This window comes from Marmota monax, unplaced genomic scaffold (genome assembly GCF_021218885.2).
Source record: "Marmota monax isolate L192 unplaced genomic scaffold, Marmota_monax_Labrador192_F-V1.1 WCK01_AAM20220418_F8-fsc00040, whole genome shotgun sequence".
Taxonomy (NCBI): Eukaryota; Metazoa; Chordata; class Mammalia; order Rodentia; family Sciuridae; genus Marmota; species Marmota monax.
The window spans coordinates 7,401,403-7,427,428 of NW_026692782.1; the positions used below are offsets into that span (position 1 = coordinate 7,401,403).

Below are 26,026 nucleotides of genomic sequence, written 5' to 3' on the forward strand. Positions count from 1 at the left end.
CCCTCTGTCTTTCCATCACTTTCCTCTCCATTCCCATCTCCCATCCTTGGCCTGCTGCTTTGTCCAGATCTTCCATCTTACATGACATGTCAGAAGATGCATTTGAGCAATGCACCCCTGTCATGGTGCTGGGTCCTGCTAGGAAGGAGTGTGGTAAGAAACCAGTAAAACAGAAGCCTAGGAGGAGGAGAAGGGCCTCCGAGAGATACAAGCATGCAGAAGAACAAATAAAAGGGGGGAAAAATGACTTCCACCTCCAGATCTCAAGCCCCAGATGGAGAGAACTTTACACAGATTCTTCAGACTCATCTTCCACAGATGAGAATCATTGGATTCAGACAAAAAAGAGAGCCCAGGTTAAGTTCAGACTGTCACGAAGAAGGAGAAATAATAATAAGCCCTGTGGAAACTCGGCTGCGTCTTCCACTCCTAATGGAATTGAGCTTGTCGATCTGGGATCCAAAGGTGAGAAGCAGCAGGAGCCAAAGGAATGTGAGAGTTGCTCTTTAAACCTCTGCAAAGGAAAAGTCATAAGGTACCAAGAAGGATCCTTTGAGATCAAGAGACCCTCAAGGAACCATGAGAGAAACAAAGTTAGATACCACCACAGGGATTCTCAGCTCTTGCACAGTCTTAGGCAAAATGAAACAATCAAGAAAGGATTTTCAGAAATGGATTCCAGCACTGAAATACTGGCAGTTAAGGGAGGCAGCCAGTCCATGGACAATACAGGGCTCCAGGTGAATAACGCTGTTCAGAATCCTCCAGCCACCTACGATGATCACTTAGCAGTGTGCAGGTCAGTTGCTATAGAGATAGACTTGATGTCTTCCTAGTAGATTTCTTCCTGCTGTGAGTTGGGTGTGTGTTTGTGTGTGACCAACCTTCAAAATGTGGCATTTATTCATGCTGTTATTTGTCTGATAGGCTATAAGATGATAACATGAGAAAAGCTGGGTATGTGAAGAAGAATGCAAAAGTATCTGGGCGTTCGAAAGCGAATTAGGTTTCTTCTTCCATTTCTTATAGTTGAATAATCACCTATCCTGGAAAAGGGATTACCAAAGCACTTGAGGCTTGTGCCCATTCCACTTAAGACTAAAATAATGGAGAACAAGTGAGTGAGAAGTGTGTGGAACCTTAGATCATTCCATGAGAATCTGGTGAACTGTTAGCATCCTGACAGAAAGCTATTCACAGCTTAAGTTCTTTAAGGTCAGATTTTTTTTTTTTTGCATCAGAAAAATCTCCTGTGCAGTGGGCTCTAATTTGTTCTCCAATTGCCTGACTCAGCAGGGTCACTCAAGACTGAAAGGACAGAGAAACGGTTCATGGACATTTCAGTGGGGTTACTAGAGCCTTTAAGAAATGAGAACACATTAACTTTGCTGATAATCACACACTAAAATATGTCAACTTTTGGACATTTAATAGCTCTGATACTGCTTTCTTGTACTTTTTAACCAATGCACACATTTTCAAAATAACACAACATCAAAAAGAAGTATAAGGATATCCATGATAGTAGGCATAAATGAGGTACTTAAAAAAAGTTAAAATTATATTCAATCATTTAAACTGGATTCCTATTTGTGAGCAAGTGCAGATTTTGTTGTATAAAGCATGTCTGTTTGACTTTATTCTCATAAAACTGAAGTTACTTTATAAAACGTGTGTGTGTGTGTGTGTGTGTGTGTTGCATGTGAATCACATGAATGAGAGAAAACTATCCATGACCATTTGGGGAAGGGGAGCAAGAAAAATTAATTTCTAGATGTGAATAACATTAGAGTTTCTCTGAAAGTTCTATAAGATAGTTATTCATAAAATGTTCGTTCATTAATTCAAGCATTTATTATGCATCCAGCTTTCCTCTAGGCACTGAAAATACAGTGCATATTTGGATAGTTTCTGACATGATACAGCTTATAGTCTCATGGAGAACCCAGACACGAAACAAATTATTTCATAGTTATTATATTTCAGTCATGATAAGAATCTGGGAGCACAGAAGCTCAACCTATTCTGGGAGATCAGAGAGGAATTCTTCTAAGGAAGTGACAAGCTGACCAAAGCTCCACATACAACAGACTTGATCAAGGAAAGAAGCAGGAAGGCCATCCAGGCAGAGCATGCCAGGAGGAGGGAAGGAGCCTGAGAGCAGGGAACTGAAAACCTGCTTTTGTGGTCTGGGTGTGGCGAGGGAGGGGGAGCAGACAGGGAAATAAGGATGGAGAAGTGGGATGGGATGGGCTACACAGGGCCATGTTGGGGGGTTTAAAAGGCATTTAAAAGTAAAGTGACACCATTTGACTTATGTATTAATGCAAGTTTCCTACAATCTTTTAAATATGACTTATGCATGCCTTTCCTGAACATTTAAGGGATAGGCTAAACATCATTTGTGGTCTAAACTAAGAGCTCCTCACTTGCAACCATCTGTTGTCATTTCCCAAATCTACTTCCAGCATTATTTAGTAAGACAGCCAAAGAAGCTAGCTTTCAACTTAAGGATAATTGGAGAAAAAAAAGTAATGCTAACAATTAAAGTCATGGTGACTGGCTCTCCTAACATGAATTCTACTCTGGAGGAACGTTTCCACAGACAGGATACTTAACTAAATGAAAGTGAGATCAGTGGGCTATTGCTATTATTTCCTACTGTGGATTAGCACCAAAATACACCATCTAAGCAAATGCTGTGGGCAGCATATTATACTGAATGCTGAGGATAAAAACTGGCAAAAGACTTGATTTTTTTTTCCTTTAAGCAGCCTATTTTCTAAGTGGGAGAAATTGAGTGCACACCTGAAAAGACAAAAGTTTAAGGTAGCACAGAGTGAATGTAAGAAGACAACTATTATAGGAATCTGAAGAAAGAAAACTCTCCAGAACTGGAATGATTTAGAAATCCCTTAGGAAGGGATGGGATTAGGGCTGAGAAAAGTAGAATTTTGACTGGCGACATTTCCTGGATTGTGCTCCAGTTACTACAGTCAGGGAATATATTATTAGCTCAGATAGGGATTGGGGACTGACTGTGCATTTAAGATTTTTTTTTTTTTATGAATTTGTGTGGCTGGGTTAGAAGATTCACATAGATTGATAACAACGAATGTTTTTCTTAAAGACATTTTGAAGAAAATATTGACTCATTCTGAGTTGTTGCTTCTGTAACTCTGTTTCCAAACGAACTCAATAAACTCTTACGTTCCAAGTTTTTGCTTTAAAAGCTGAGGGCAGGTCAGGGGCCCTCTCTTAGTCCATCTTCAATCAGACTCCATCTTCAACACGGTTCTGCATAGTATGCCTCTAAGGAATAAAAAGGTACTACTACTAAAAATAATACAGAAAAGCCTTTGCTAAATAAAACAGGCTGATGAAGTGTCACATAGAGAGGGCCACCATCCTTGTCCTTGAGTGTGCTGATAGAGGAGCCTCGATTTAGGAGGAGCTGTGGAAGAAGTATCCCACTGTGAGTTGAGCAGGATGCCTGTTCATGGATAACGAAAGAGAAGAACAAACGGCATACTGGCATTCCACCAAGTGAATAGGAATGATCTTAGTGACTAGATTCGGTAAGAGCATAAGACAAAGGAGTCAAAGGTGACTCCAAACGTTGGGAGTTGGGAGACAGGAAATGCTGATGTTATTGGCACAAGCAGGAGAGGTCAGGGGTCAGTTGACTTGAGAAAGACATTATGAGTTCAATTATAGGCAGGCTGTCCGTAGATGTAGTGACATTCTGGTGTCAGCTGTCCAGCAGACAATATGAGACATAATACTGAAGTGCAGGACAGCAGGCAGAGCCGGGTATGAATAATTTTTCAATCATCAGTGGATAATACACAGCATCACAACAAACCACTGCTTATGTGTAACTGCATATGCTAACGTGATGTATTAACACAGGGAAATAGATATTAAACACAGAAAGCTTCTCAAGGCCAGGGGAGATATAAAGGCCATGGTAATTATTCTCAAAGAGGTGACAGCAATGTCCAGAAAAGTGAGTTATCTCTACAAAAGATCATATATGAGTGAAGGCTCCAAGCAGATAGAGCCTATGCACCAGGGTGCCCAGAGAGGTAGATGACAGTGACAGAGCAGCAATCTCCTGTGAACTGGCACTCCTGTGCTTCAGACATGCATGAGCAGGACGGGATCAGCCACAACCACAAAGCAGAAGCAGCTTGGAAGCCCTTCCTCCTTTTCTGTTCCTGGCATTTAGTCCTCACATGGACACTATATCCTCTTTCACACCCTCATCAGGGCCTTATTGAGACATAGCGTTTCTATCAGCCAATTGTAACATGGAAGGAATGTAAATCACCATGCTGTCGTACCCACAGTTGTGCACAGTGGGAAAATTTTGCCCTTTTTACAGAAAAAAATATATATATATTACAAAAGAAAACATGAATAAGAACATCTTAGCCCCTCACTGAATTTTTTTAAGACCTCTAAGTTGCCCTCAGTGGCACGGGCAAAATCTTTCATGATTTTGAATTCCCCCCCCCCCATCTCTCTGTCGGGTCTGCCACTTCAGCCCCAACACACGTCATTATCCGTGATCTATCAGTGCTGGTCTCTTCCTTTCATGACCGAGATTGGCATTGCATTGTCTCTGACTCTCACCAGACTAATTCTTCATCATTCTTTCTCAGTTTAAATGTCATTTCTTTTGGGACACATGCCTGACCTACTAACAGTCAATCCCCTTGGCTGTCATTTCCATCATTTTTAATTGCTAAATATCAGTGTTTTGTGATTAACTGTGTCAGATTCACCCACTGCCATATCCAAAGTATCTGGAACAATATCTAGCAGATAGCACATGTTCAACATATTGTTTTTTAATAAATATACATAAGGAAAATGTGTTTTTTCTATAGGATTCATGCTTACTATGTGAAATCATAGCATTGTGTTCGATTACCCCACCCCCTTTGGAACCAATCTTTAAGGATACTCTACTACAGTGGTTCTGAAACCTGAATGGAAGACTAGTAAAAATACAGATCACTGGTCACCCTTGGACTTTCCCTTACTCTGTGGTTGGGCCCATGAATTTGCATTTCTAAAATGTTCCCAGGTGATACTAATGCTTTAGATGCAAGGACCACACCTTGAGAACCACTGTCTGGGCTACAAATTCTCCCCTTGTTTTGGGTGGGAAGGAAAAGGAACCAAAGGGGAACTTTGGAAAGCTACATTATGGATGTCCATAGATTTCTAGCATGTTCCCTGGACTGCTGGCACAAAGCACAAATAGGTCACTCTGCTGTACTTCACAGTGTCATTCCAGCATAGTGGGCATCATGTCACTGAAGCCAGAGGCTGATGGACGCATGTTTACCAGGAACTCAGTTGTCATGGTTTGACTGTTGCTTCCATTTAAACCCACTTCCTCATCCCAACTACCCCCATTTCTATCAGTGAGTCCACACATTTCCTGAATTTTCAGTTTTGACTCTCATTCCTTCTACCTTGGATGTGGAATTCCAACAAAGTCCTGTCAAATGTTCCAGAGGTTGCCTCTGATCTGTGCCTCCTTTCTCATCCCTATTGTTCCATTCTGGCTCATCCCTACACTTTTCATCTCTCCCCACATCCACCCATTAGCCCTGCTACCTGTTTTGGTCTGGACTTTCCTACCAGGTTAAAATTGACTGAAACCAATTCAAATGAGCTTAAGCAAGAAAGGTATGTGTTAACCACAGGAATACTAAAGCCAGGTGTGCAGATGACTTCAGAGACTCCAGAAAGTTAAAAAAAAAAATGTGATTCTCTCTCCTGTGTGTTGTTATTTTCTTCTATTACAGACAAGCTTTCTCTATACAGAAGAGGAAAGAGAGAGTGTGGACAGAGGAAGTGTCAGGATTATATCTTATCAGTGTGGCCTAACAGAAAAGAGAAATGATCTCTTCAAGTATTTTAACATAAAATGTGAGGGATGGAATATAATCAGCCAACCCTAGGTCTTACTCACTCACCAGGGGCATGGAGCATTTTGCTTGGGTCAAGTCCTTGGGCAAGAAAACTAGATTTAATATGCAACTATCTGCAATCCCTCCAGCATTTTATGAGTTGAGGAAATGACATTTCAACAGTAAAAAGAGCAACATCAGTACCTGGAGTGAAAAAGAATTGTGAGCAGGACAAAGAAAAACAAAAACAAAACCAGTAGCACTCAACTATATCACCCTCAAATGCAAATCCTCCTCCTCCTAAATGTCTTTCTTTTTTTTACTTCCAAATGCTCATTCTTAGGTTTGCTTCCACAGTCACCTCATTTTTATCCTCCTCCATGAAGCTTTTCCAAGCTATCATGGTCCACAATGATCTTTTCTTTCTTGGAACTTCTATAGCCCTTCTAGTGAATGTCACATATTTAATATTCAATTTTTCTCAAGTTTCACATGCGTTCATTCTCTTATCCTTGTAGAATAAACACTCTTTGAACACAGGAGTCATAAAAGATACTTATTTATGTCCTCTGCCACACTCAGGATAATTCTTGCCTTACTCAAACACAACTTCTGAAATGGCTTTCAAGTTAGTGAGGTCTCAGAGAGGAGACTGCACAGACAACAGTGAGAACTGGGTAATATACTGTAAAACCAATAAGGAATTCTGAATTCCATCTGAATTCCTCTTCTTTAAAAGAGGAAAATGACAAAGGTAAGTGATAGTTTCTGGTAATGTTCCAGCTCTAACTTGGGTTAAAGAGTGAATTTGAAGATGGACTTTTTAATATTATACAAGAGCTTTTATATATTATATGCATATTCTCATTTTTATTAAGAAAGATTCTTGAGAAAAACCAAAATAAAACTTGATTTTAAAAAAGTATTTTTTTGAACTCTTACAAGTTGCAATAACTTTAAATGGGTGTAGGAAAATGGAGAGAAAGATTTCCTAAAGCTCAATATGTTCATAGCAGAAGACTTCTCAGGAGCAACAAGATCATGCTTTTAAAAATACAATTAGCATTTGTAAAAATTAATTTAGATAACTTTGGGGTAACAGGGCTAAGCCTTAAGAGAATTGTGCTTAAAAATGGACATTCTTACCACTGTCCTCAAATCCATGAATTGATTTATTCTTTCATTCATTTATTGAACAATGATTCATTGAGAACTTGCTTTGTGTGAAGGGAATTTCCTAGAAGCTGACAATGCAGTGGAAAAACTAGAATGGTCCCATCTTTTATTCAGTCATATTTTAGTTGGTAAAACAATTAAGCAGATGAATGTTTTTTAAAAAAAATCCATGAACAAAGCTAAAGGAACACATTTAGTGGAACAAAGCAAGTTTCTCTGAGGAAGTAATAACTAGGGAAAAATCCAAAGGAGAAGTAGGAGTAAGTCAACAAAGAAAAGGGGAGAAGGGATAGCCTGCTTCAGCTAAAAGATGTGATACCTACAACACAGAGGTGAAGGAGACACCCTACATGAAGGATTAGCAGATGGGGGAGGAGCTGCAGCCAATCACAGAGCACCTATCAACCACAGTTAGGAGTTTGGACTTTCTTCTAAAGACCAGGAGAAAGTTTCTGCAGACTTTTAAGCCAAAGAATGACAATCTCAGTTTTGCATTTTGCAAGGCCAATCAGGTTGCTGCTAGAAAACAAATTGGCTGGGGCAAGTCTGAAGTCAGAAGAGAGAAAACCAGAGCCAGTCAGAAATCTATGGCTGTGTCTCGGGGAAAAGGGGCAGTGGCTGTGAGAATAGAAAGGGATTCATGGACTTTTAGAATAATATTTTGAAAGTAAATGAAGCAGGACTTGATGGTAAATCATATACAAATCTGCTCTCAGGTTTCTGAGTTTTAGAAAACTAGGCAGGCTATAGTATCATTTACTATTGAGAGAAAATTCTGCTTGAGAAGCTGATTTAAAAGGGAAAGATAAGTTCAACTTGGGGCATGAGGGGTTGAAGTACAAAACAAATATCCAGAAAGAGATATTTGGTAGTTGGCAATTGCATATAAGGAACTAAAGATCCAAAGAGATAGCTCACTATTAGAGGAAGACTGAGGAGTCTTGAGTACTGAGGCAGTGGGGGTGAAGATCCCCCATGCAAATTCCATAACCGAGAAGATGAGAGCAGAACCCTGCAGAATGGCAGCACTTAATGGCCCAAAGAGAGGAAAGGAGCCAAGAGAGGGCAGGAGCAAAATGACCTAGAAGGCATATGCAAACTTAGGAGGTGAATAAGGAAAGAGAGAGTTTAGGAAGTGAAGAGAGAGATGAACTTGGGAGTCTTTCTGTTTTGTTTTGTTTTTGCTTTTGCTTTTAATTTAGAAGAAACCTGAGCTCAAAAAGAGAGAAGTCAAAGATACAGAAAACTGAAAGGATCCATTATTTAAGTTCACACAAAGAAGGTAGAGGAGAGTGAGACCAAAGGGGAAGCCTTGGCCATGGCAAAGACAATAGGTATGTCTTTCCTTGCATTAGAAGTAAAAGAAGAAAGAGTGGTTATATTTTTTTTTCCATGTAGATCAACAGACTTAAGAAATTTCTTTTTGATGTCCTTGTAAGGTCAAATGCTCAGCTGAAGGACATTGGTTACCAGGTCAGACATCCAGTGATATTTGAATTTCAGATACAAAACCAAGAACTTTTCACTAGGAAATAATGATACTAAAAAAAGGATTCATTGTTTCTCTGAACTTTCTATTTAACTGGTATCCTGCATATTTTTGTTAAGCTCAGCAATGGTAAACATAATAAAATACAGAAGCATGGTTAAAAGTCCTCTCAAGGTTCATAACTATGGGTTGGAGGTCATAGATTTTAGGAAATATAATATACCTCTGCAATACATCCTTCAAATGCTGCCACAGCCCCAGAAGAGTGACAGACATCAGTCAGGGAGCAGCACCATGAGAAAGCTGTTTCCTATTTAGCAGTGTTACATATGCATGTTCAGATAAACTTGAAATTTAAAAACTAAGAAAAATATGCATTATAAATAAAACTTAAAATAAATATCATTTCAATGAGTAGTTTTGTTCTCAATATTTATTCAGAGAGAAAAAAAATCACACCCCTCTTTACCTTAACCTTTCAGGCAATTATTAGTCACTGGGAAAAAAATCAGTTCACAGACTCCCATCATCTGGGTCACCTTCCCATCTGCTCACTAAAGACCCCTGAAATATCAGCACATGTTGTCATCTATCACTTCCTTGGACGTCTGGGGCAGGCTTTCTTCTTTCTGAGTTCCTTGTTGTGAAAAAATTTCTTTTTCAGCCTCTTTATATTTTCCAGCTGTTGGTCCTAGATTTATATTCACTCAATATTAGATTTTGTTCAATTTTTGTTCCTTATTCTGTTATTTCTCCCTAATATTTTTTTTCTATACAGAAATGAGACTGACATGCTATTGTCAAAGTTCATTCTCAGGGTCAGAGATAAGCTGTTCAGTCTTCAATATTCAGATGAGAAGTTCTGCCCTCAGTGACCTCATGGGAAGTGTTTATTCTCAGAAAGTTTACAAGTTTATGCTCTTCCTCACACTCTTGCCTTTATTTTGCTTGGTCTTGTAGGAATGACTAGCACTCTTTCTTCTGCTTATTTTAGTAACAGCTGAGTATGTAGAAAAATTCAGGTTCAAGCTTTGTTGACAACCTGCCAAAGGCAAGTCACCTGGGAGATTACTCACCATAAGAGTCAGAAGATCTAATATGCAACTCTTGGAGTGGTTAAACACGGGAAAGGGAATGCCCCCTTTCTAACTTATGTGACCATAAAATGAGAAAAAATTAGATGTTCATTGCCAATGAATGCATTCCCAGCACAATACAATATTTCAGAACTAATTTCTCTCTTGAAATGAATAACTTTATTCATTGCAATCTTCAGTAAAATTTCAGATACACAACATTTATAACACCACATTTTAACGTTATAAATGTTTAGTATTCTTTCACATGGTCTATTAGCATTTATCTGAGTAGTTTTTATTTTGCATGAGCAAGAACAATGAAGATATACACAAACATGAGACCCATGAATAAATTGAAAGGATTGTAGAGATGGCATTTTGTATCTTTTGTTTATATATTTTAAAGGCATGCCTTGTTCTCAGTGAAATCTTTTTCCCCTAATTATTCCAATTTGAGAGATAATCTTTCCAGGAATGAAATAACAGTGTCATCAATAATACTGATTATCTTGACTGGTAAATTATTTTACATGACCAAAACCAAGTGGATTGATTAATTACTTTCTAATTTGGCAAAACAGATCACTCTGATTTTTGTAAATACCATGTACTCCACAAGCCAGTTATTTACATTGTGCTTTTAGAAAGGAACAAAGGAAAAAAATAGACATTTCCTTGCTTACAAAACCATTTTGAAATATATTTGAAATAGCAATCTGGAATTTTCCAATCTCAGAAATTTCATAAAAAAATTATGATGCTCTTTTAGACACATGGTAAGTTTTACATTATAAGACTATTTATTCTGGGCATCATTTATCTTTGGTAGTTTCTAAACTTGGTAAATACCCAGTCATACCAAAATGCAAACTACTTAATAAGGGAAAAATTAATTAAATAGAGTTTATCTACTTTTTAGAACATTATGTATTGAGGATTATAGTTATTTTCAATGGTATGCTTCCTTTAATGAATTTATTTCTGTTTGGCAATAGGAATTTTTCCTCTCTCTTTAAAAAAAACACAAAACAAACAAAAATTAAAAATGCCTTCTTCTTCTCTTGTTTATCTCATGTTCATTTTTAAAATTGTTATGTGCATTAAATTTAGATTCCCTATATATTCATGCAAACAGAAAATGAATACTGTGTCTATAAACTGATGAGTGTTGGGTATAGTGCTTATTGCTACCAGATCATGGCTCATATCTGAGAATTTATTTATAGCTTGAACATTTCTCGATTTCTAATTACCATATTTAGGTTTTTATCTTCCTCGAAACCGTTGCAGAAAGTTATACATTCATTTTAAATATTCTGCAATCATCCTGAGACACAGGTAAATTTAAATACTGGTATCTAATTTGGTTCAGAAATCAAAATACCTCTGCAACAGTGTCGGCAAGTTGTCCTTTGTTCATATATCAAACACAGCACAGCATTCTCCTTCCCAGCCCTGTCAGATGCAAGGAGGACTCTAGGAGTCCATTAGGTCCTCTTCATTCGCTTCGGGTAGGCACAGAACTGAAGATGCCTTCATGCAGAGGTTCCTGTGTTTGGAGATAGATTTTGCTTAAGACATTGTACAGAGAACTTCCTTATTCTTGGAGATGGATTTTTTCCAGTGCTTTGGATTGAATCCAGGTCCTCACGCATGCTAAACATACACGCTACCCCTAATCTCTACCCCAGCCCCTTGGAGATGGCTCTTCTTTCCCTGTTGTCCAACAGGTGATAACCAAAGCCTCTCCATGTGCTGCCCAATTTTCACCGCCTTATTCTTACTCAACTTTTCTGGACCTCCACAAATTCTGTTGTCTTTATTTTGGAAACTCTTTGATCTAAGCTAGATCAACAACCTTTAAGGGTGTCCACCCAATTAAAATGTTTGCACACTCTGAGATAGTGAAAGTGAAGAAACTAAAAGAGGAATGAAGAAAAAAGAAAAAACAAATTAAATATAAGCCCTATACACTGTCAAAATGTCCCATGCAGCCTGTCTCCTAACACCATCCGAAAGCTGCAAGACTCCACCAGTTAGAGCTAGAAAGGTCCTGAAGAGATCATTTTTACCCAGAGGTTCCCAGTCTGACCTGTACATTAGACTCATCTGGGAATTTTTTTTTTAAATTTTTTTTCCAGATCCTTCTGGACTTGAGGTCTCAGCATGTGTGCATTTTTGAGAACATAATGTTAATGGGCTGTCGGGGCTGAGAACACTGCTTTTTAATACAATTCTAGATGGACAACTTTATGCCAGAAGCTGTGTGTGTGTGTGTGTGTGTGGTATGTGTGGTGTGTGTGTTTGTAGTGTGTGTGTGGTGTGTGGTGTGTGTGTGGTAGGTGTGTTTGTGGTATCTGTGTGTAGTGTGTGCATGTGTGTGTAGTGTTTGTGTGTGTGATGTGTGTGTGGTGTATGTATAGGGTGTGTGTGTAGTGTATGTGTAGTGTGTGTGGTGTGTGTGTGGTGTGTGTGTGTGTGGTGTATGTGTGTAGTGTGTGTGTTTGTGTGTGTAGTGTATGTGTGGTGTGGGTGTGTGTGTGTGGTGTGTATGTGTGTGTGAGATCATAGGGCAGGAAGTCCACTTGGCAGCACTTGTATAATCTGGACACATCAGAATGGAGTCTGAGGGTGAGCAACTAGTGCATACCATTTCCTCTCATCTCCTGAAGAGCCGGCTAAAACTTAGGACAGTGGTTCTCAAAGTGGACAACTTTATTGGTAGAAAGAAAATAGTTACTTTTAAAAGATTTCACCCTGGATTAAACCTCAACTTTCTCATCAAGTTGGTATAGAGAAGTACGATTCACTTTCAAATGAAACAATGGGGGGAAGAAAGGCCTTAATCAAAGGATAGTACCTGTATGTGTAGCATCACCTGGGAATTTGTGGAACATGCAGGTTATTGGGCCCCAAACTACTGAATCAGAAACTCTGGGGGTTGACTCCAGCCATCTATCTTTGAACTAGTCTCTATGTTAGTCTCATGCATGTTAAAGTTTGGGAACCAATGAAATGTTGAGTACAGATAAGAAACCAGGTGTTATGATCTGGATATGAGGTCACCCCAAAGTCTCCTGTGCTAATGCAGAAATAGTCAGAGGTAAAACGATTGAACTGTGGGAGCTGAAACCTGATCAGCTCATCCTAGTTTGGATGGATGGACTGGGTGGTACCTGGCGGTAGGTGGAGAGAGCTGCAGGAGATGGGTCACTGGGGCATTCCCTGGAAGGGTGCATCTTCCTTGTGGTCCCTTCCCTCATTTCGTTTCTCTGCTTCCCAGCTGCCATGATGGGAGCAGCTGCCCTCTGCCCTGCCCTTCCCCCATGATGTGCTGCCTCACCTGGGCCGAGAGCAATGGAGCCTGGCATCTGTGATATGGTACCTCTCATAGCACGAGCCACTTTGCCGCCTCTAAGTTGTTCTTGTCCGGCGTTTTGGTCATGGTGATTTACACTGACTAATATACCAGGCAATTGTAATCATGTGTTCCTTCTGTGATGGGATAACTATAGAGTGCATTAGAGTAAGGAAAAGGAAATTACCCCAAGCCTATGCATGGGAGACAGCAAGACACAAAACAAAAGAGAGGAAATGACATATGTTTGCATTTCCTAATTATGTATTCCCTTTTTTAAAAAAAATTTTGACAAAAAATATGTGTGTATATGCATGTATATTTACATATGTATGGTATATCAGAAGGATAAGATAGGAAAGTGAGAAAAATCAGAGCACATAAATATAAGGTATAAAAATGCTAACTCCACAAAAATGCACACATGGATATATCCTACAAGTTTAATTTCCATATGCACAGTGGCCAACAAAGAGAAACAGGAATCAGGAAAGCAAACAAAGTATTTAGAAGAGACACAGTTTTGTCTCTTCTAAATTTCTTTCATTGAAACTTACAATGAGAACATTTTAAATAGGGAATGTCAGCTTTGACAATCTGCATCTAATAAACTTTTCATAAGTCAGCCCACTGGCCTGGTCCACCAAGGACTGGCAGAGTGCAGGATTAAGGTGCTACCATAGAACTGTAGAGATACATCTGGATAAATTTGGAAGGATGGCTTCTCTGGCTCCCAAACTCCCAAGATACTCAATATTTTGGGAAAAAGGAATGTCAAGGAAACAAATGTTCGCATCCTCTGGCAGCCTGCGCTTTTTCTTGATGTTTAAATAGCTCCAGATTGATCCTTCCTTGTGCTATCAGTTTTCCATGATGATATAAAAAACTTGTGCTTCTTTTTTTCTGTGTGTCTGTGTGTGCGTGCGCACGTGCACGCTAGGACTGAATTCAGGGGCACTTAATCAATGAGCCACATCCCCAGCCCTTTTGTATTTTATTTAGAGATAGGATCTCACTGAGTTGCTTAGGGCCTCACTAAGTTGCTGATTCTGGCTTTGAACTTGTGATCCTCCTGCCTCAGTTTCCCAGGCTGCTTGGATTACAGGCATGCATCACAGTGCCCAGCCAACTTGTGCATTCTTGCAAGGATGTGTTATGAGCAGCTCAGTGGACAGTGATTAGTGTTGAGGAAGTTCAACAAACAAACATATACATATCTGGGCACTTGAAAATGCTAATGATACAACTGAAGTTACCCCTTCCAGCTAGCAAATATCAGGGTAAGTTGGTTTCATCTTCCAGGAAACTGCGGCAGAATCTGATAGGCTTAAAATGAAATATCTGAATATGTACACTTGCACAATATATGAAGTATACAAGAAGTGACAACAAGTAATTTCACACACTTAAAGTTCAGATAATACAAGATATTCCTGATATTGTCATATGTGTGGGGTAGGGAAGCAGCCTCATAATACTCCTCTGTCCCTACAATAAAAAAACTATTTTGAAATTTTAACAAGAAACTCTTGCTCATAGAGTTAACACCTGTAAATTTATGTCTACTAAAATATCAATAACAGTAGCCTTTGGTTTCCAATTACCATGCTTTAAAGATTGTCCCTGAAGCTAGACAGGAAGAGAATAGAATAGCAATTCAACAACTACTGATGATAAATTATTGCAAACCAGGCACAGTGGCGCACACTTATAACTCCAGCCACTCGGGAGGCTGGGGCAGAAGATTCAGAACTTGGGGCCAGCCTCGACATCCTTCAACTTAGTGAGATCCTGTCTCAAAATTAAAAAAAAAAAACTGCATTTCTCCAAATTGCTCATATATATATGAATCTATTAAATTTATTCATGAATTTTTTAACTTACTGGAGAATGAGATAAAAGGGAATGAAGAGCAATTTAATATTTTTTAAAATCTTTGTTTATTTAATATTATATTGATTAGTATGCTAGTTTCTTATTGTGAAAAAGCTAAAAATAGAGAAAACTACTATTTTAGTTTGAACTTAATTACCTAGTTAGATAATCACTATCTTGATTTTCCTGTGTTTCTTCTAAGACTTTTCTATGAATTTAATTTTTAATTAAGTGTATACTATGTTTTCAGTTACTTCTTTCAAAGATAAAATAGAAATTTATATATTTAGTTTTATATATATTTTAGTTGTAGACAGACACCATACATTTATTTTATTTAGTTAGTTGTTTGTTGTTGTTGTTGTTTTTTTTTTTTAATGTGGTGCTGGGGATCGAACTTAGTGCCTCACACATGCTAGGCAAGTGCTCTACCACTGAGCCACAACTCCAGTTCATACTTAGCTTTTGAAGAACAGAGACTATCAGGGAAAAAAAAAAGGTGCTTTATCTAAGTAGAAGTTCTGTTTTATCAAAAATCTGAATAAATAATTTTTTGTGATTTTACACTCTTATTTGAAAGAAAAATTATAGGGATAATTAAGTGGTATTGGTATCATTTTCTGGCTTCCTTACACACTATAAAATGTGGCTTAAAAAGAAAAACTAAGGAACCACATTGTTAGTTATATATTTTTAATTCTAGTGGGGAAAATATCTTTCAACTATTATTATTCATTGAATTATCTTAAATCCAACAGGAAGGCTCTCTGAGAAAGTTTCCAGCTCCTTCCTTCTGTCCCCATACAGTGTCACAGAATGCAGACTCTCGCATTGTAGTTTTCAAGTGGTAACCGCAGTGACAGTCAATGCTCAGAGGCCCTGTGCATAGATTAATCCTGAGCAGCCTTTCCAAGGAGCTTTAATTAAAACCTTAAAGTCAGCTTGACTCCATTCTCCCAAGGCTCCCCACCTCCTCCACCCAAAGCGAGGCCTCAGCTCTGACAACTTTACTTTTATAACAACTCCAGTCTCTCTGCTTTCCCACAGTTAGTGATTTTTCCTCACATTACCATTGATTTTGATGCTTTCAATATTCTCTTCTTTTTTTTTCTTATCTATCTGAGCTAACACTACCAAATTAATCTGTCTAATAATCTTCCTCTTTTTTGTAACTAGAGAATGACATTATTTAATTTTTTATTGTGATAAAAGCATATCACATGAGACTTTCCCTTTTAATATATTTTCAGTGTACCATACAGTGTTTATGGCGAACAGTGTTGTACAGCAGGTCTCTAGAACTGAATCATCTGCATAACTCAAAATTATGCCCATTGAATAGCAAATTCCTGTCTCTACAGCCACCATTCATTCTACTCTCTGTTTCTGTGTTTGACTCATTTATATACCTCATGTAAATGGAATCATTTTCTGTGACTGATTTATTTCACTTGATATAATTCCCTCAAGTTTCATCTAATGGACATCCAATCCTGCCACAAATGATGGGATCCTCTTCTTTTATAGAGCTGAATGATATTTTTTGTATGTATATTGCCAATATTCTTTATTCATAAAGACATTTGATTCCATATCTTGATTATTGTGAATAATGTTGCCATGAACGTGGGAATTCAAATATCTATTTGGTCAGGATTTCACTTCTTTTAGAAAATTTCTCAGAAGTAGAGTTGTTGAATCAGATAGTATTTCTATTTTTAACTTTTTTAGGAACTTCTTCAGTTTTGAACAATAACTGCACCATTTTACATTCCTAACAATGTATAAGAGCCCCAAGTTTTCCATATTCTCAAGAATAATGAATCAAATGTTTGTGAGGTAATATCTAATTGTGGCTATGATTTGTGTTTCCTGATAATTAGTGATTTGGACACCTTCTCACACACCTTTCTATCATTTGTATGTCTTCTTTGGAGAAATATCTATTTAAGCCCATTTTCAAATGTAATCTTAATTTCTTACTCAGATTCCTTAATGGAATTCTTCAGGATTCTAAATTACTATGGTTAAAGCTTGTGTGTGTGTGTGTGTGTGTGTGTGTGTTTAAGTGTTGATCTGGAGTAAAAGAAACAGCCTCTTTTATAATCTTACCTTATTTTTTTTTTGATATGCCATCCCAGTATAATCCTACCTAAAAATATTCATGTTCTTTTTGAATTGGCTTCAGTCTTTTACCTGATTAGCTGATCAATTCTACTTTTAAGCATTCACTGAAAATATCTCTATACATGGAGTATTCTACCAACTCCATCTCCATCTGTCAAAATTTTACCCAGGCTTCAATTCTAGTTCATATACCACATGTTCCATTGGGCCTTGACCACCAATTTGTATACGATCTTTCTTTTATTTGCATATGATGACACTTGACATGGCTCATGTCCCAGTTTAACTTGTATTCTGACTAGCTGTGGAATTGTCCAATTATGAACTATAAGTAGTATATAAGTTTCTAAAGTGCAAAGATTGGAACTTATGCATCTCTGTATTTATCATAGCTCCTTGTAAAATCTTACACATAATGCATATTCAACAAAGTATTTTTAAAGTTGTTTTAGTTGTAGTTGGACAAAATACCTTTATTTATTTTATTTATTCATTTTTATGTAGTACTGAGAATCGAACCCAGTGCCTTGCACATGCCAGGTGAGCGCTCTACCGCTGAGCCACAACCTCAGCTTCAACAAAGTATTTGATGAGAGAATGAATGGATGGATGGATGCACAGATGGATAGATGGGTGAAGACTGAGCATAATTCACTCAAAGTGTCTATAACTGCTTTAAAACATCAATACTTTCCAAGTCACTTACTTACCTCTGTCAAATAATTCATATGCAGAGGAGTATTTCTCAGTCAAAGCATTCTTGGTTATCTGTAAATAAAGTGCTTGCTTTGTCAATTATCCATGGCAATGTGAGAATTCCTTTGATGTAATGCTCAGCCAGGTAAGATTAATGAATGGAAAAAAATGGAAGGAAGTCATGGTTGAGGGTGAGCTTATAAGAATTTTAACACTTAGCAATAAGAAATAAAGAACTATCACAAAATCAGTTTGAATTAAGACTTTGTCACATCCAAAAAAGAAAAACACTGAAAAACTATAACTGGATTTTTCTGATAGCTCTGTTGTTATATATGTACAAAAGCTTCATTCTGTATCTGACCACATCTATTTCTTTGGTTATAGCTACACAATAAATCCAAATGAATTTGTATAATCTGTCCTTTTGCTTTCCCTTTTCACCTCAATGCATGCAGGAAATAAAAATTTAGCCTAATAATGTTGGGAATACCTGCTTAGAAATATCTCTAGTTCAATATTTTCAGTCTTACAAACAAACCCCAAAAGATCTCAAAGCTGATATAAAAGGAATGTGTGTGATGTGTGAAAATGTAGAGAAAATCATAACATTGGCATATTCATTCAAAATTATTATCAATTTACTTGCCTATTTGTCACCAAAATCATAAAATAGGATCTGGAAAGGCCGTTGGAGAAAACCATTTTCTTTACCTAGAAATAGATTGTGCTCTGATCTCACCAACGAAGTATGGATAGAGTGGGAAAGTGGTGCTTAACTGAAGAGGGATTATCCTAAAAGGCACAACCCAGCTTTGAATCTTTCCCTGGTTTGGAAGATTTAGACAGTTGAAGCTAATTCTAAAGTCAAGAATATCTAGCAGGGCGCAGCAGCACATGCCTGTAATCCCAGCTACCTAAGACAGGAAGATTGCAAGTTCAAGGCCAGCCTCAGCAATTTAGTTAGACACTGTCTCAAAATAAAAAATAAAAAGGACTTGGGATGTGGCTCAGTGATAAGGCACCCCTGGATTCAATTCCTGGCACATACATATGTATATGCATGTACATATTCTATTACTAGGTACACTCAGGACTGGAGCTACACATGTCAACATGATGGAGGTTGGGGAAAATCTAATGTGCTCTGCAAGCCCATGAAGACTTCTAAGAAAGTCCTCAAAGAGAGTCTAACCCACTGTGAGAGTGAGCCACTAGGCTAGATGAGAAAAAACAAATCTTGGTGATAATTCTCAAGTCCAATCAGGATTTAAACTCCCAGTTTAAATGTCATCAAACTGTCTCCAGAGGTAATGAGGGACCCAAGAGGAGAAGTACCAATGGAATCTTTCCAAACCATTGCAGTACTCAATGCCTATTAATTAAAATGAGACATGGCCTCCTCTGCTTCCATTACTGGCAAGCAAGAGGATCATTATCTTCACTGTTTTTCATTAGTGTGATATCGGGTGGGAAGAAACTGTAGCTGTTGAGTTGAGACTTTGAATTGGCTCCAGGAACGGAGTTAGGAGCCAGGAACATTGCTATGTCATTGTCTTTGTTGTTGATCATTCCCTTTCGCTCTGTGCAGATGGTCTGAGGTTTTGACCAAGGCAGTGGTGACAAATTAGGGCATGAAATTACACTCAGGAAGTCATGCTACGTAGCTGCTTTTCTTAGTTGAAAATAATTCCTTTGAGAAAACAAAACACTTTTTAAAAATCACTTATGTATAAACAACTGTCACTCATCTGTAGATGTTTTAAAATACTGTAGATCTAGAGTGATCAACCTCATGGTTATAAAAACTGTATCAGCTGTTGATAAAATTATTTTTATTATTATGTCATAAATTTTTTTTTTTAATTCAAGTTTTCGAGGTATTTTAAAACATGTGTCTTCTGATAAGGAAACAGAATTCTGGCTTATAAGAACTTTGGGGTTTTATTACAAAAATATATGCTGGCTCCAAGTCAATAAGAGGAGCTGGAAACAGCTATTAGTAAGAATGATATTAAATACTGTCCATCTTCTCCTCTGTTTATTAAGTAAGAGTTACTTCTTCTTTCTACTTCAAATCACTTTGCTTGACTTCCTTTGCTGCTCAGAGAGGGTATAAAATTATCATACCTCAGTTTGGTTCCTCAAATGAAAATTAAAGAGTGCATGGTATATGAAAGGATCATATATTTCTCACTTTCACTATAAGTGAACCTTCCCAAAACACAAACAAAACACAAGTAATTGGGAACCACTTCTGAGAACTGCTAAATCATCTCACCAGGACAGCTGTTGGGTCTATGCCCCATGCTGGTCTAGCTAAATTCTTAATGCATAGCACTTCCAACCCATTTTTGGTCTGGAGACTCATCATCTTTCCCTGACTTTTTGATGCTTATCAGTTAAATTTTAATATTAAAAACACTGTGGGACAAAAGCATTGTCATGTAGTTGGCAATATGAATATAGGGTCTAAAGTACATGGAAGGGTCAAAGATAAAGGCAGACTATCCCGACATGGGGGAATACTACTGGATTGGGATCTTTAAGAGAAAAGCTATCTTGGAAATGGTGAGACATAGAAAGTAAGTGTCCCACTGGGGAAACGCTGACTTTGGATTTGGAGAGCTGGCTTAAGTTTCTTGATATTGACAAGATTTTGAAGGGAGGTGTCTTAAAGTCACAAGGTCACAAGTCTAAGATCAATATTTGAAGTTATGGATCTAGACTACCTCACCATGGTAGTATAGAGAGGAAAAACCAAAGGGTTAAGTGCAAAATTCTAAGGATAAGCAGAGGAGAAACGCTCCTGAAGAATTAAAAAGGGAAAAAAAATCAGTCCTTGGGAAACAGAAAATAATAGATGACAACCTTGGAAAAGAGGTGAAGCAGTTCACCTTTGCTCTGGTTCATTTTAGAGTACATCTGTCCAAACCACCCTATCTGTGAGGGAATATATTCAATGGTGGGAAATTCACCATTTTGGGAGAGCTCATTCCATCTTTGGAAAGTGCTGGGTGTCTCCATCTCTTCCTATTTCATGGAAGTGTGTTTCCTTTAACGTCTCCTCACTGGGTCTAGTTGTGAGACAGACAAGACAGTTGCTCTTTCACACAATAGACTGTGACATATTTGAAGACAGCTGTTATGTAATTTCCCTTTCCCTGCCTTTTATTCCCCTGAGAGGTTAAATGCAGAAATTAGCATTTATTTTTGTTTGTTCCAAAATTACTCATATATTAAAAGACAGCTCCTTTGCCTATAATTTTGAAGTGCAGCCGAAGAGTCTCTGCCATCAATTTAGACACTGAGTTCTATGTTATTCCTTTATCATCTCTTACTGTCCCAGAATTCTAACATGTTGGTGGTCACTATCCCACTTGCTCTGATCATTTCATTTTGTTTGCCACAATGATGGAAGTTTCCAGAAGGAGAGGTTAGTCGAAAAAAGCAAAAGACATTCATAAAAAATTTAAAACTAGCAAAGGTACTTAGACTTGACTATAGGGAACGTGTGGGTATCTTAATAGAAAAGTAATCCCAATATTAGGGTGCCTTTCTCTCACCGCAGTCCTTGGAGGTAAAACATGACAGTCCTGTGAATTGAAAGGCAGACATGAAAAAATAAATTGCTTTGACAAAAACATGCAATGCCTTACACTTATAATATCTAGCAACACTTTCTGTTGGTTTTATTGATTATTTATATATTGGCAATAAGACCTCATTTTGGAATAGTGATTAAACTTGGCAGTATTTTCTCACATATTTTATTTGAGCCTTGTAATAGCCACATAAGATTTTATAGATGAGACCACCAATTCTAAAATCGTGTCTGAGGTCAGTCATCATAAAGAAGAGTGAAACTGAATTCAATATCAAATTTACCCTACACAGACACAAAAACCCCTTTCTGCCTAGCTTTCTTGCAGACACGACTGTGACATGACTGACCTGTGGACTCAAATGTGTCTGAAGCTAACCCACCTGTGTGCTGTCAGAATTCATGACCTTGGCCTTACGAGAATGAGTTTTAACCAACTAACCAGCTGCTGAAATCATTCTGTCCCAGGGTACTGAAAGCAGTGCCATTTGCAAACCAAATTAGTAGTGGTAGTAGTAATCCCATGATCCTGTAACAAGTCATAATATAATTAGCAAGCCAAAGTCAGTTAAAATTGTATGTGTGTCAAATAAATAAGTAAAATAAAATAAATATTTGATTGCCTACCATGGGCCAAGTGCTGTACACTTTCATCTCATTTAATCTTCATGACCCCCTAAAAGGTATTTTTAACCTTACTTTACAAATGAGTAAACTGAGATTTTTTTTTTCAGTTTACTGGAGCAAAGAGCAAGAAGGTGAGCCAGGACTTGATCTAGATTTGAATCTCAAATACCAAATCATTCCATATACTATTTCCCCATTGTCATGGGAAAGCAGTGCAACCAAAAGAATAGGAACTCACCTTTTCCCATAACATGTTAACCAAGATAAGAATTCACTTGCCCCCCACTGCCTACATGCTGTATTTGCTGATGTTCCAGAATCCTTCCTTCTGTGTCCTGCCTATGTCTGACCTGGTGATCTCAGAACAGTTAGAATGCGTCCCAAGCTGCAGGGCGGCTCTCTGACTGCTGTTCGCTGCCAAGTCCCTGTACAATGTTAGCAGCGTTTACTATAAATCCGCGCTGTCTAATCTCACCAGGGACCTCAAGGTTGCTCCACAATTCTTACATTCACGCTTGGTTAATTTCCCATCACATTCTCCAAGTGGTTTTTTCTAATTATTTACAGCCTCTCTAAGACCTTAACCCTATGCCTTCCTCCCCTGTGTTTATCATACCTGCCTCTAAAAAGAGTAGACCACCCACTGCTGCAATTTCTTCTGTTTCCACCACTTTCTCATCTTTACCTTCCATTTTCCTCTACCTCTTGCCCTCAGGAACAGGTGTCAGTGTTCCTTTTCCACTTGCCTAAACACGTTCCCCTATAAGACTTTCTTTCCCTATACTTTCTTCCAACCACCTTTGTCAACAAGTGGGCATTCTCTTGCCCAACGATTTTTTTAAACGTCCAACTCTCTGTGGCACCTTCAATTCCATTTATGAACAAGTTCACATTTTCCATGCTAATAATAAAATGAAAAGAAAACTAAAAATAAAACTTTCCCTAGCCTGCTATCCTTTCGCTGCTGTGTAATATTGAGAGACAGAGACATTCTAACTCCTCACTCATTGACCTTGAAAGTTTAATTTCTCACCACTGCTTAATACTTTTCAATATGGCTTCTGTCTGAAAAATTTATAATATCTTTTTGGTTTAGTAAAGTGAGTGCTAAGAATGCATGCCACAATCTGAAGCATGATGGTTAGGTCTGAATGATTAACATCCAAATTAAGCCAACACAGACATAGCAGTACCCACAATTACTGTTAAAGATTATTTAGTAAAAGTTGGTTATGGAGAAAAATGTAGATAGGGAAGTGAGGGGAAAGACTCAAAAAAAGAAGGGGTAAATCTAGCATGACTCTGAGAATCCATGAGTTGGGAAGCCTGTGGTCAAGATGCTGCTTGAAGATGACAAGGATGATGGCATTTAGAAGTCAAGTATGTTCTAGAAATGCTTTGCTACTGCAGCTAATCATGGAAGACAAGTGAGCCCTCCATGTCTCCACACTTTCCAGAGTCACTTGTTGACCTTCCTCAAGGTCACCATGTTGGTCCAGATTCTTATTTCTCAGATAATTGCAGTAGTATCACAAACAAGGTCCCTAAGAAGGACTGAGGTTGTGGCACTGTGGCGTAATGGTAGTGTGCTAGCCTAGTATGTGTGAGGCACTGGGTTCGGTCCTCAGCACCACATAAAAATAAATAAATAAAATAAGGATATTGTGTCCATCTACAACTAGAACATATTTTTAAAAAAGAACTAAAAAAATGATCAATCAAATGAATGAAATAATTTTTAAATTCCCAAATTTTTTTAACCATGATGGGCCTCATAAAGACATTTTTTCAAGTAATGAATTATTTTTAAAACTTTTGCAGAAAAATATATTATTCTATCAGGTCCAAGAGCCTTCAGAAGGGAGTGAATGGTGAACAGTAAAGACCATTTTAACATAAATAAGACCAAAACAAAAGAAGTTACTTTTCTTAAAATCAAACATTAAGGCAATTATACACTTTGACCATACCAAAAAGAAAACAAAAACAAACAAACAAACAAACTAACACTTAATGTGTTACATAACATTTTGTGGTGTTCTGTTCATGGAAATCTAAAAATTATGTGGAAGTACCAGTGCATTGAAGTCTTAAATATGAAAATCTCAACATATGCTGATTAGATTGTAAGTAGACATTCAATATACTAAAATGCCAATAAAATCTATGAATTCACTTCTTCCTCCCACTGGGTATCGGGCACCAACGTGGATCACCAATGAGTTATAGAATTACTGAATTTCCAAGCCTCAATTTTCCATCAAGTAAAAATGCATCAAAATTATAAATATTTTACAATGTAATTTTATGATAGCATTAACAACATTTTCTTTATACAATTATTCTGTTGGGAAAAACATGTTTATGTTTTCATTACTGTGTTTTCATTTCTAATTCAGCAATAGTGATTTCTGTCGAGTATACCGATTTAAGAATTGTTTAATTTTTTCTTTAATGGTCTTATATTATTTTTTTATTTTTAAAAGATATTGAAGTTGATATTTAGCTCTTCAATTCATTTGAAACAATCTAAATATAGCTTAGAAAAGACTCTTGGGTGTCACTTGAGTTGGATAATTTAGAAAAAGTTCAAAATGCTAAAAATGTGCTAAATAAAGTATGTGAAATGGAAATGAAAATGAAGCAAACTTTTGATTTTTCCTATGGGAAATAATTTTAATTTTATGAGAAAATAATACTGTTGGTGGTGCTTCAGGTAAGAGTCTTAGAAGAATTTTTTTAAAAGATCATTATAAGACATAGGAAGTTGTATTATAATCAGTAAGCTGATCAGGTCAGTTTGAACTTAGTAAATCAGCTAGGTCTTTGTTTAAAACTGCTTATGAATAAATTACTTTATTCATGTCAGTAAAAAGTCAGAATCTCAGAATCTTTTTGGCAGATGTTGAGCAGTTGAGCATTTGATACAATCTTTTTATTTTATTTATTTTTTTAGTGATGAATTATCAGATGACTTTAAAGGCAAATTTCTCTTTTTCAAATGAGTAATTTTGCCCATGGAAGCAGTAGACTTTAAAGTCAGGTCAAGATAGCTTTCATTTATAGTGTGAACATTTTATTATTTCTCTATATAATCTTTATTTCAGTTTTTGGTTGCTTGCAGAGGTTGGGGTGATTTATTTTGTAAATTTTTTTTTTCATTGTTGTCAGCAACATACACATATTGTCTCTAACTCAGAATCACCATGTATACCTTAAAGAAGGAGTCTGCAGACATTTTCTGAAAAGGGCCAGATAGCAAATATTTTAATCTTTGCAGCTAGATGATCTCTGCAGAAACTACTTAGCTCTGCTGTTATACTGCAAATATAACTCTAAACAATATATAAACCAGTGGGTGAGGCTGTGTTTCAATAAAACTTTATTTATAATCACATTCATTGGACAGAATTGGGCCAAGGTCTGATTGAAGTAGTAAGAGAAATAGGAGTTTCAAGATGAAAAAAGTCAGAAGGTCAAGGATCACATTTTCTCCTATATGTAGAAGCTAGAAAGGAAAAAGGAAAAGAAGGTGTGGGAGGGGATTTCATGAAAATCAAAGAGAGATAAATAGAATAGAAGAAGGGGGCGTGGAAGTAGATGAGGGACAGGTGAAGTGCTGAGGAGTGGTATTGGCCAAATTATATTGTTAAATTGTGTGCATGTATGAATATATAACAACAAATTCCATCATATGTACAATATAAAGTGCCAATAAAAAATGGGGAGAAAAAATAGGTTCAAGGACCTATGAAATAATATCTCTTATTCTTCACAATTAATTAGATTTCAGTGACTCAAATAATAAATATTACAATCAGATTAAATGCTGTAGAAGCTCTTATTTCCTTCATAGCTGCCTTGTCAGCCAACTACTGAGCACCTAGGCTGTGACACTGTGGTGGCATGTCAACTGTGATATAAGGCACAGAGGGCCCAGTTCCTGAAGCCTAGATTTGGAAGAAGGAGCTATTTCAGGTTTCTTAAGGAATAGGCATTCGGATCATTTGGGGGGCCAAGAGTGGGTTCCAGGGATTGAACTCAGGGGATACTTGACCACTGAGC

The 26,026-nt window shown here is 37.4% G+C and overlaps 1 protein-coding gene across 17 annotated transcripts in view; it reads left to right on the top strand.

Moving 5' to 3' along the window:
- Positions 1-26,026, top strand: part of Marchf1 (membrane associated ring-CH-type finger 1) — a 756,948-nt gene that overhangs the window by 676,725 nt on the left and 54,197 nt on the right. For 15 of the 17 annotated variants that reach the window (XM_058580391.1, XM_058580385.1, XM_058580387.1 and 12 more), the window contains one exon: positions 68-799. The exons of the other annotated variants lie outside the window; for them this stretch is intronic. In XM_058580391.1, coding sequence (XP_058436374.1) covers positions 68-799 — 732 coding nt within the window. The remainder of the gene's footprint in view (positions 1-67; positions 800-26,026) is intronic. 17 annotated transcript variants of the gene reach the window in all.